Source organism: Leuciscus leuciscus (assembly GCF_965113295.1).
Source record: "Leuciscus leuciscus genome assembly, chromosome: 9".
NCBI classification, from domain to species: Eukaryota; Metazoa; Chordata; class Actinopteri; order Cypriniformes; family Leuciscidae; genus Leuciscus; species Leuciscus leuciscus.
In genome coordinates, this window is record NC_138733.1 from 33,557,602 (window position 1) to 33,569,273 (window position 11,672).

The 11,672-nt window shown below is 35.4% G+C and overlaps 1 protein-coding gene across 3 annotated transcripts in view; it reads left to right on the plus strand.

The window, feature by feature from the left end:
• The window catches only part of maml2 (mastermind like transcriptional coactivator 2), a 74,961-nt gene extending 63,430 nt beyond the window's left edge, over window positions 1-11,531 (plus strand). For 2 of the 3 annotated variants that reach the window (XM_082180629.1, XM_082180628.1), the window contains exons 4-6: window positions 6,721-6,900; window positions 8,137-8,233; window positions 9,917-11,531. In XM_082180629.1, the coding sequence (XP_082036755.1) occupies window positions 6,721-6,900; window positions 8,137-8,233; window positions 9,917-10,737 (1,098 nt within the window). In that variant the 3' untranslated portion in view covers window positions 10,738-11,531. Of the gene's footprint in view, window positions 1-6,720; window positions 6,901-8,133; window positions 8,234-9,916 lie in introns of all 3 variants that reach the window. The other variant, XM_082180630.1, reaches the window with a different exon arrangement.
• Window positions 11,532-11,672: the final 141 nt, after the last annotated feature.

Genomic DNA, 11,672 nt, shown 5'->3' on the forward strand with positions numbered 1-11,672 from the left:
CGACTAGTGGAGGAGTTCAGATGTAATGAATAGACCTGAACAGAAGTGAATAACCCCTTTTTTTCTGTGTTTTGGACATAGTCGTCACCATCAGAGCATTTTACAACAATATGACCTGCACTTTAACCATGTTAGCATGTGTGGAATGTGATGAGAGGCTTTACGTTATTCAAATACGTGGCATTTCTCTCTCTCTCTCTCTCTCTCTCTCTCTCTCTCTCTCTCTCTCTCTCTCTCTCTCTCTCTCTCTCTCTCTCTCTCTCTCTCTCTCTCTCTCTCTCTCTCTCTCTCTCTCTCTCTCTCTCTCTCTCTCTCTCTCTCTCTCTCTCTCTCTCTCTCTCTCTCTCTCTCTCTCTCTCTCTCTCTCTCTCTCTCTCTCTCTCTCTCTCTCTCTCTCTCTCTCTCTCTCTCTCTCTCTCTCTCTCTCTCTCGGCTTTAGTAAGCATGCTTATGGGTTGATAAAGTGATGCTATTTTACACTTTAAAAACATTTTTTTTTAAAGTTGTAAATAAAACAAAGATAATTGAAGTATAAAATACCATTTCAGTTTTTCTACTTGAAAATTTTAGGATTTATTCAATGCCTATCTTTGGAATTGTTTGTGAAATTTACTTGTGAAAATGGTTTCTACACCTACTTTTTCAGTGTATCTATAAATGTTAAAACTAAATAAATGTGCAATTCATACTTATGATGACTTAAGTACCTCTTGACCTACCAATTACTTTTCTGGATTAAAATACATTTTGATAATTTTTTGGGGACATAGATTAAAAAATGTCAGGCTGGTGCGACTGTCTGATATCATAATAAAAAAAAATTAAAAAGCCTGATTAAAAGGCCTCATCAATTATAAAATTATTGGAAAGAGAACCTTATTAATTGCTGTGATTTGTCATTATTATTTCTCGTTACACTGTTTATTTGAAAACTTTTGTCTGCCAAATGTGGTGCGACCAACAAACATGCAGGGAAAAAACATTAAACAGGAAATTATATCATAGAGACCCCTAACTATGTTTCAAGTCAAGTAAGCAAGTCTCTTAAAATATCATATAGTTTGATCTTGAATGAATAATTTGATCTTGAATTTGAATGAAAAAGTTAGTTTAGACAGTGAAATGACATGTGGCATTGAAATGTGTATATAGGCTACACACACACACACACACACACACACACACACACACACACACACACACACACAACACACACTACACACACACACACACACACACACACACACACATATAAAATATTTGATGGTTACACCACCTAACAATTTGAGCAAGTACATTTATTTTATTTTGTGGTATAATAGTTTCATAAACCTATTATACCAACCAGTTTAAGATACTATTATTGTCACGCAGTGGCGTGCACAGACCTCCACCGGGGAAGGGGCGGAAGGACCAAAAAGGGCACTTTTTTAAAAAACATTTATTTTTTTAAATAAATCTCCTGTATTTAGAGCAGTACCCGTCTGTCTGTTGTGTTTTTATATATTTTAATGACTTCCTCACAATTATTTGGAATATCTCGCTCGATGGAGAGCAGCAGTAGGTCAGAGAGCCTCTCTTCATTACCAATGAAAAGATGTTGATACAATAAGAATGCATAACACATCAAACAAAAATAAGGAAATGATGATAATATTACTAAATATTATTTACTTTACCAAACAAAACTGAGAATCAAAGTAGGTAATTATGAGGAATTCATGTTTAGTTATGTTGATGTTATAAATGTTATGTATTCATTAAAGTGTTAGCTATCATGAAATCAGTAACACTTTACAATAAGGTTTCATTAGTTAAATTTGTTAACATGAACTAATAATGAACTGCACTTCTACACCATTTATTAATCTTAGTTAATAATAATTTCAGCATTTACTAAAACATTATTCAAATCAAAAGTTGTATTTGTTAACATTAGTTAATGCACTGACTGTGACATAACATGAACAAACAACTAAAAGTTGTATTATTATTATTAACTAAGAATTACAAATAGGCCTACAGTAGCCTAACAAATGTTTTGCTCATGATAAGTTAATGTTAGTAAATATGAATAATAAACAAATTAACCTTATTGTAAAGTGTACTATGAAATCAAATATATAAATTCCTTACAATTTAGAGCTGGACATGGACTTAAAATTTCCTTGATGTATTTCCCCAAGCTAATAACACTTGCTATGGCCTTGGATAAAAACGAATGGCATTGTCAGACTCAGAATGCGGCTGAAATTGAGTTATACTTTTATAATTGTTAAGCATAACTCACATGCTGCCGCAACTTTTACAGTAGCATGGTAGGATAAATGTAACTTTTCCGTATTAGCTTAATGTTACCTGCGTGCAGTTTGAAGACTCGCGGCGAACTGCTGCGTACATAGCGCTGCAAAGGAAACTCCGCCTACTACCACTTCACCTCCGCAATTTAATATTTGTTTGTATTATTATTGTTGGTGGCAATGGTGTATAAGTGTATTGTTATTTATTATAATATTTATTTTAATAATTATTATTATTTACATTTATCAGAGCACAATACATTTTGAGATAAAAGGGGCAGGGGCTTGAGCATGTTCTATTATGTCTTGTTTAGTTTTAGTCTTAGGGGCTGTTTAAGCGTTTTATGCTTTTTATGCGTTTTTTTGCAGTTTGTTTACACGGCAATGGCGTTTTGGGTGCCTGCAAACGCAAACTTCTGAAAACAGGTTTCAAAGTGCAAGTTTTTGAAAACGGTCTCCATGTAAACAACAAAAACGCCAATCTCTGAAGACGATGATGTCATGCGATGATGTCATGCACATGCGTATTACGTGTTCAGTCCATAGTGTTTTGTCGCCATCTAATGCCCTGGCAGCAGAATACATGTTTAGTCGTTTTGCGGATCTGTGTGAATGATGTCGTCTGTATGCGGAAAACTCAAAGGAAAAACTTCTCCGTTTTAAGAATATCGTTGTCGTGTAAACGCATCCTTAGTTTTCATTGGCGTTGTCATTGCCTTAGTTCTAGTCATTTATTAGTTGCTATGGTTTCTGAATAGTCCTCACCTGTTCCCAGTTCCGTTAATGATTATCCTCTGTGTATTTAAGACTTTGTTTTTCGTCAGTTCTTGGTTTCTCATTAATCTTACTGGTTTGTTGTGTTGTATACATGTTCTTGGTGATTATTAAAAGTCTTGTTTATCATCATTATGCGTCACACATCCTCTTGGTGGATATCACTACACAGCCTACATTTGACAATTATAGTTTTTATCATCTTTCTGTATAATTTTTTTTTTTTTTTTTTTTTTTTTTAGTATTAAAGGTTTAGTCGTTAGTTCAGTAAAAAAAAAAAAAAAAAAAACTTTTATTAAATAGGTCTATATGTTATTTTGTAGTAATTTGTAAATGTACTTAATGATAATATTAGATTTAGATGCATATCTCACTCAGTACCAGTTGTCCAATGTACATTTTTTAAGCAATCTGACCTAGAAAAAAAAAATCCTCCTTAGAACACCTTAGCAACTACATAACTCCTTGGCCACATTTGTAGTCACATTCTTGTCCTCTTCCGAAGTTTAAATTTTTAGAGCAATTTTCTCAGGAAGAGATTCATCTTTACATTGTGAAAGGAGCTTATCAGAACTCCGGACTGAACTCGCTCGCCCTCTCATTAATTATCAGGCATCCCAGAGCTGATCCATCAGGGAATGTGGCATCTATGAGATCCACTAAGAAACCATGTATCTCTAGAAAGTGTTCTCTCTGAATAATCTGTGTCGCACACTCTCGTATTCTTCCGTCTCTGTGGTCTACTGTGGAATTCCTCCCATGACAGAAGAGTTCTTTTAGTGTTTTCATTTCTGGACCTCTTGAGTGAGGCTTTAGAGGGAGTTTCTCTCCTAAAGACATCTGTTCTCAAATTAATAGCCTCGCGTAACGCAGTGGGGTTTCAGTAAAATCCTTTCTGCCCTGGGAAATGTTTCGTGTCAACACTGTGATTGACACTGTATACACATTGTGTTTGGCCGTTTGGGCTGACGTTCTCAAACAGAGTTTGCTGAGGACAGAAGCCTTCAGCCTCTGCTGTTTTGCAGTTTTAGATGATCATGCGAGATCCGGGCGCTTATAAACAACCCTGAATCTGAGAAACTTTTTAAGTTCTTCAATTTGCTGAAGCTATTTGACACAAAATTGTCACTTTTAACTTTTGGTTCAGTGCAATGGTCTTTTTCCTAGACATTCGTTATAATGTATGACACTGTGTAATAGTTTTGAGTTTCTGCCAGAAAGCCCATATCTGACTCAGCGACATATACTTTCTCTCAGATTCTGTCAGGATTTACACTCATGTAATTCCAAACCTGCATGACTTTCTTCCATAGAACACAAAAGGAGATATTTTGTAGAATGTTCAAGCTGCTCTTTTCCATACATAATGGAACATAATTCCAATGAATGGCCAGTGACAAATAAAAGTAATCCATTCTCTATATTACATTTATTACATATTTGAATATGTGTGAGCATAAATGTGATTTGAGAGCTATGTCGGATTTTAAGCTAAAATGACTCAGTCTGTACTATGGGAAAATATAGCACACAAGTGGACTGCTGTGACACTTTTATGGTCCTTTTTGGAGTTGAACTAAACATCTCCTTTGGTTTATTATGGAACAAATAAAGTTATACAGGTTTGGAATTTACATTAATGCATTATCCATTGAATCCAAAGCAACCTACTTAGGATTTAAGGAATAGATTTTATCAGCTCATGCATTCCTTGGGAATCGAACACATGACCTTGGTGTTGCTAGCGCTACTGTTTGAGCTACAGGAATGCAATTGTGTCATGAAATGACGGAGAGTAAATAATGACAGAATCTTAATTTTGGGGTGAAATATTGCTTGAATGATAGAGCAAATTAGCAAAATCGAGGAAGTTTCAAGGAACTCTTGGGAATTGAGTTTTTGGCAAACGATAAAATTGTTTATTTTTATGGTAGCTAATCTATATTTGATAACTGTTTAATATTTTTTTAAAGATATAAATGAACTTTGAAAAACCAATTTAACTCTTTCCGCGCCAGCGTTTTATAAAAAAATCATTAAATTTGATTTATATGCTGTTGAATATTTGGTGATCACGTTAGCTTACTTGTGTGTAAGCAACTTCTGTCTGCTTCTTCAGGATCTGGACATTCTGTAGTATTTCAGAAGATCATTAACATCGTCCCCTACCGTATAACAGTGAAAATACGGATTGTCGGAAAAATCCAACAACGCCAGAGAAGCGTTGTGTCATAAATGACAGAAAATCTTGTCAGCGGCTGTGGAAGTGTTACGGGGAGCAAGGATCTGAAATTGAAACTGAGGACATTTCCTTGTTAAGTGTTCGAAATATAATCAAAATCTCACTTATTATCATCGATTAATTAAAAAAGGTGGACAATACATTTTTGTATGCTTGTCAAACAGACTTTTAACTAACTGGTTTTAATACAATTCATCCAAAAACACACTATGAAAAATAGTAAATCACAACCATGGCAAATAGGATTTAAACATTATATTATAACAAAACTATTACTTTGCAAAAACACATAAAAAACTAAATAAATAAATAAAACAATTTAACTAATAAACTTTTGAAAATGGATCAGGACTATTCCTAATAAGGCTAATTGTTGAACATTTTAGGCTCATTTTGAACAGAGTATGTGCTTTTTGATATATATATATATAAAATATATTACTGCATTGTGATGGTGGAACTTTCACAAACATTAAAAAAAATTGTGCGCAAAACAATCCTGTACTCTGTTTAGCCCCTGTTAGTTAGTACATACAAACAGTATTACTTAATACTACAGTGAAACCGATAACAGTGTCTGTTTTTATAAGTGATTACAATAGTGCTCTGCTCTCGTCCAAGTTTAGTTTTTCACGGCTGAAGTACCAGCGCGCAACCATTTAATCAGTGCTTTGAAAGAGAAACTAACATGAAATATCACAGCCTCGGTATGAGTGCATTTCAGCAAAGTGCAAAAAACGGGATAAGTAGGCCTATGAGATGATCTGTTATTGCGTGCCTCTGCCCTGTGGCTGAATTAATCTGTCCTTTGCTGGCAGCAATTGGGTTGTGCCCCATAGGATCATTCTCATAAGAGTGCAGCAGGGCTTGAGCACGACTATCAGTCATACAGTAAACCTGTGCTACTGTAGGCCTATGCAAAAAAAAACTCTCACTAACCGCTAGCCCTGAGAGCCTCATTGACCAGGCAATCTAACAAAATTCCAGTGATTTAAAACCTAAAACTGCTGTTTACATGTTTAAACAACAGTCTGTTATACAGCGCTTTCTAAATGTAAGAGCTAGCATTTATTTACAGTCCATGTGTCACTGCAGGCAAATTAAAAACGACAGGATGTTTTGAGAATTTCTGACTAATTTGCCCTCCCTTTGGTACCATTATGTCCCCATTATGGATAGTCATGGACGTGTTTTCTCCAAGTGATACAACAGTGTGGGAAAGGCTATGGAAAATCCCTATCACCACACACACAGGAAGTCACATGTGAACATTGACTGTGTAACATCAGACTCATCGTAAACAAAGCTCTCCCTCTAGTGGACTAATCGTTCAATCACAGTTGGATTTAATGCAGTGGCCAGTTTGATGTGCAGTTTAGATGATAACACATTTTCTGTTTGTAGGGAATATCACCAGGACCTCGTTTACCAGCGAATGGGCGTCCTGCAGATATAACAGGCCAGGCTCAACAGCAGAGGCCTCCAGGTCTCAGTTCTCAGCAGAAGAACCCAGGCCAAGACCAGAACATTCAAAGACAACTGGGCCAACCGCAACACAACATCGCTGATACAGTGAGTGCTAAAGTTTGGAAATGTCCTTGAATACATTTTACAACATACTGTAAAAAAAAAAAACTTTTTACTCAGGGGAGGTTTCTTTTTCTTTTTTTCTCAATAAAAGTAAATTCATGCACCGTCACATACCTTAAAGTCATGGCCAGAAAATACTATTGAACCCTACCTGTTTATTACAGTTCGAAACGAAACGAAAGTTAGTAAGATTTTTTGGTAAAACTTTACAATAAGGTTCATTAGTTAACATTAGTTAATGTATTAAACATGAACTAACAAAGATTAATAAATACTGTAACAAATGTATTGCTCATTGTTAATGTTAGTTAATAAAAATACAGCTGTTCATTGTTTGTTCATGTTAATTCACAGTGAATTAACTAATGTTTACAAATACAACCTTTGATTTGAATATTGTATTAGTAAATGTTGAAATGAATATTAACTAAGATTAATAAATGCTTTAGAAGTGTTGTTCATTCTTAGTTCATGTTAACCAAGGTAGTTAACTAATGTTAACTAATGAACCTTATTGTAAAGTGTTACCAATTGTTTATATATATATATATATATACTGTGTATATATATATATATATATATATATATATATATATATATATATATATATATATATATATATATATATATATTTGTATTTAAGTCTCTTATGCTCACCAAGACTGTATTTGTATAAAATATAAAAAAATACATTAAAAACATTAATATTGTAAAATATAATTACAGTTTGAAAAATGGCTGTCTTGAATATATTTTGAAATGTAATTTATTCCTGTGATCAAAGCTGGATTTTCAGCATCATTACTCCAGTCTTCAGTGTCACATGATCCTTCAGAAATCATTCTAATGATTTGATGCTCAAGAAACATTTCTGATTATTATTATTACATTTATTTGAAATAGAAACCTTTTGTAACATTATACGTCTTTACAGTCAATTTTGACCAGTTTAACGATGAATAAAAATTTTATTTATAAAAAAAAAATATATATTATTGATCCCAAACTTTTGAACGCTAGTGGGCTTTAAATTATTTTAATTTAGTTGGTCAATGCATTATTGCTAGATGCTCTACAGCACTTGTGAAACTTTCCTGAGTGACAACTAGCCCCAGTCTCCCCTACACTTGTGATCCTATGAATGACCACTGACTATTTGGTCAGTCGTAATCTGGAGTTTTTATTCGTAAACTTCTAAATGATGTCCTTTTTCTGTAAATGTTTCAGGAGAAACAGGATCAGTTCAGTCGTCATCTAACAAGACCTCCACCTGACTACAAACACCCACGCAATGGAGTTGGAGCTCAACAGCCTAGCTTATACTCAGGTGTGGGTTTTATTTTTAATGTCATATAATATGCATTATAATTACATGCTCACAGCAGTGTGTCCAGGGGCGGGTTTACCATTTTGGTGGCCCCCAAGCAAAGTCAGGATCTCAGGCCCCCCACACCTCACTCCCCAACATTACATTACATTTTACTTTGAATTGCACAACAGTAATATTTAATATAATTAAGTAAGCCATTTAAAAAATATATTTATTTTACTCTAAACTGCATGACAAAAATTGTCTACACTTTGGTTCTTGCTCCTTAAGCTTTAAGATATAAACCTTCTTGGTTTTGGATTCATCAAGAGCCTTCATTTTGTCCATTGTCTTCAATATTAGCTATACATTTAGCTATGAGAAAATAAACCTCTTGGTTTTAGCTTGAATATTTGTCTTCTTGTTGTGAAATCTGATATTCCGATTCTCAAATATGCCTTTGTGATTGTATTTTGTCTTTTAAACACTTTTATAATGATCATGTTAGATGAGAACGGGTGATCGGCACCGCCGTGTAATAGTTTGCTCTTCAGCGTAGAGAACATGCAAATTCATCCACTTCTCCCAAAAGATATGAAAGTAAGTGGCAAGTGAACTGTGTAGAACAATAAAAGTAAACTATTTAGTTACCTACAGAATGTATTTCTGACGTGAATAAAACACGGTGTCAAATTAGAAGAGTTTTAATTGCCGCTTCCATAGACATCAGTGTGTATTTTACAAACTAAATATAAATTGTTTGCTAGTATTAGGCCTACGTGTATTTAAATGAAACCTAAATTAAACGATTGTTGTTGTTGAAAAGAAAAAACTGCACAGTTGTGATACATGACAAGTACTGAGCGCGTCTGTCTCTGGCTCAGCGCCAAAGCGCGCACGGCGCCGCACGCCGAATTGGTTAGTGTTAGTTCAAGCAAAAGATGAAAATGCCATAATTTACTCAGCCTTATGTCGTTCAATACCCATATGACTTTCGTGTATCTTCGAAACACAAATGTGAAGAAAGCCTATTTTAATGAAATCTCAGAGATTTCGGTCCCTCCATTGAAACTCTGACGCTTCAAAATGTCCATTAAGAATTGTGAATCGAGCAGTTTAATCCAAGAAGAGACACGAGTGCTTTAAATTACGAGCAGATTTAATTTAGGCTTATTCACATATAAACTTAGTATAATTCACATACAAACATTGTTTGCTGATCATTCTGAATTTGGTTACGGAAGCAATGTTTATGTAATTACTGAGGTCAACAGCGCTGCTGTAACATCAATTGATTTAATTGCTTGGTCAGCAGGGGGCCCCTCAAACCTGCGGGGCCCTACGCATTTGCGTGGTGGTTAACAACACTACTGAGTGTGTCTGTGTATCTATTAGCAGTAGCAAGTCCATACTTGCTCTGCAGAAGCGTAACAGATCTAGTTCACCAAGACCAAATACATTAACATTGTCATATTCAATAACATGCTAAAACCATTCAGAGAGTCGTCATGATTGAACTACCTTTAAAGTAAATGAAATAAATTATACTCATGCTGATGATACAGTATGATTAATTCAACTCAGGTTTGGATTAAGGAACCACACCAAACCTTAATTCAGTTATTAGACATTTACAGTGTGATATTGCTTGGTATATCAGAATTTTAAACCACCATTTTCTTTTTAATACATATTCAACAGGCAATGGCTCAGACCAAAGTGACATCCAACCTTTATCATGCCACCTGCCCAGTGGACAGGGTACTAAGATGGTGCCCTCCTCAGGAGAGAGAAGATTTCCGCTTGGACAAGACCCTAATTCAGGACCCACAGGTCCTCAAGCTTGTGCAAACCAGCTACGACAGCAACCCAGCGGCCTGATCCGAATGGTGCATCAGCAAAACAAGCCTCAGTTCCATGGGACAAACAACCAGGGTGCCACTTTTCGATCAAGCACTGCGAGGACCAGTATCAGTCAAGACTCCCTGCTGGGGCAAAGACTGGGTGACATGAGCACCAATACCAGCAGGATGGACACTGCTTTGAGCTGGGCAACCAGTGCCAAACAGAGTGGAGCTCTACCAGGACTAGATGTCAAAAGGCTCCCTAATACAGTGACCCCACAAAGTGACATTAATTTTCCTCCGAGGTCTATTTGCCCACCGAACCAGGTGGCACCTCATTCTAGCCTGCTACCCATAAACCCTTCGATCAGAAGCTCTGCTCCCAGATCCAGTCAGTCTAGAATACCCCCACTGCCTGGGGTGACTTGCCTGACCCAGTCCTCCTCCGAACAGCAGGGTTGCCCGTCCACATTTGGAGGGCTGAGCCAAAGCTCAGCAACTTATCAGAACAACCGAGCAGGCCGGTTGACCTTTGACTTCCTACCGGAGGATGATAACACGGTACCAGGGTTAAACGCAGACTCTGATTTCATCGACTCCCTGCTTAAATCAGGTTCGAGCAATGATGACTGGATGAAAGACATCAACCTGGAGGAAATTCTAGGCGGACATTCGTAAAAGAACAGACTCAAAGCATGAGATTAAGAGCCTGGTGTGAAAGGCCTGTTAAAATATTTTATTATCCTTGTATTTGAGTGGAAAACAAATGTATTATATGTACTAGTATATTGTTGGGTCGTTTCTTCATATCTTCTACTAACATTTTGTAAAGTTTCACGTTCATTGCTTTAGTGTTTTTTGTTGTGTTTTTTTTTTTTTAAATGAACCACACACTACCCCCTATATTCATATCAGTTATCATTAAAATGCTGTGAGATTTCTGTTAGAGCTTTTGTTACTCCATTAGCAGAGATTAATGTAAAAGAAATGCCGTAATGGAGCCAGACACTTAACAAGCAGGCAGTTTGAAATGATCAATACTTTGCTTAATCTGGCTCTTATAGTTCAAGGTTATACACCTTAAATATTTGAACATTTAAAATACTATTGTGTGAAATGAAACGTTCAGATCTGTTTTGACTATCCATTCTCAAATTACATATCAACGGGTATTGAAAAAGAGCCATTTATGTATCATTTTATTACACACCTAAAAAGAGTAAAATCTGTAAAGGGAATAAACATATGCTTAGAATGTTAGATGTTGTTAACTGATAAAGTCAACCTTCTTTAAGAAAGACACAGCAAGTTTTGAAAGTTCTTATTGGTAATATTGTATTTGTACATCTGTATCTCAGTTATATGAAAGATATTTTTTCTATTTCTTTTCTATAATGCACTATAATTCTGTCATAAGTGTATATCATATTGTCAATTTAGCCTTTGATAATAAACTACATCAAAGAAGAACATTTACTGAACATTTTGACTATTTATTTCTTATATTTAATGTCAAATGAAAGTGAAGTACTGCAAGGCTCTGTCTTAGGTCCTCTGTTGTTATTACCAGATTCAGAAAATCTGATCATATCAGCCCTGATTCAACCATCAGT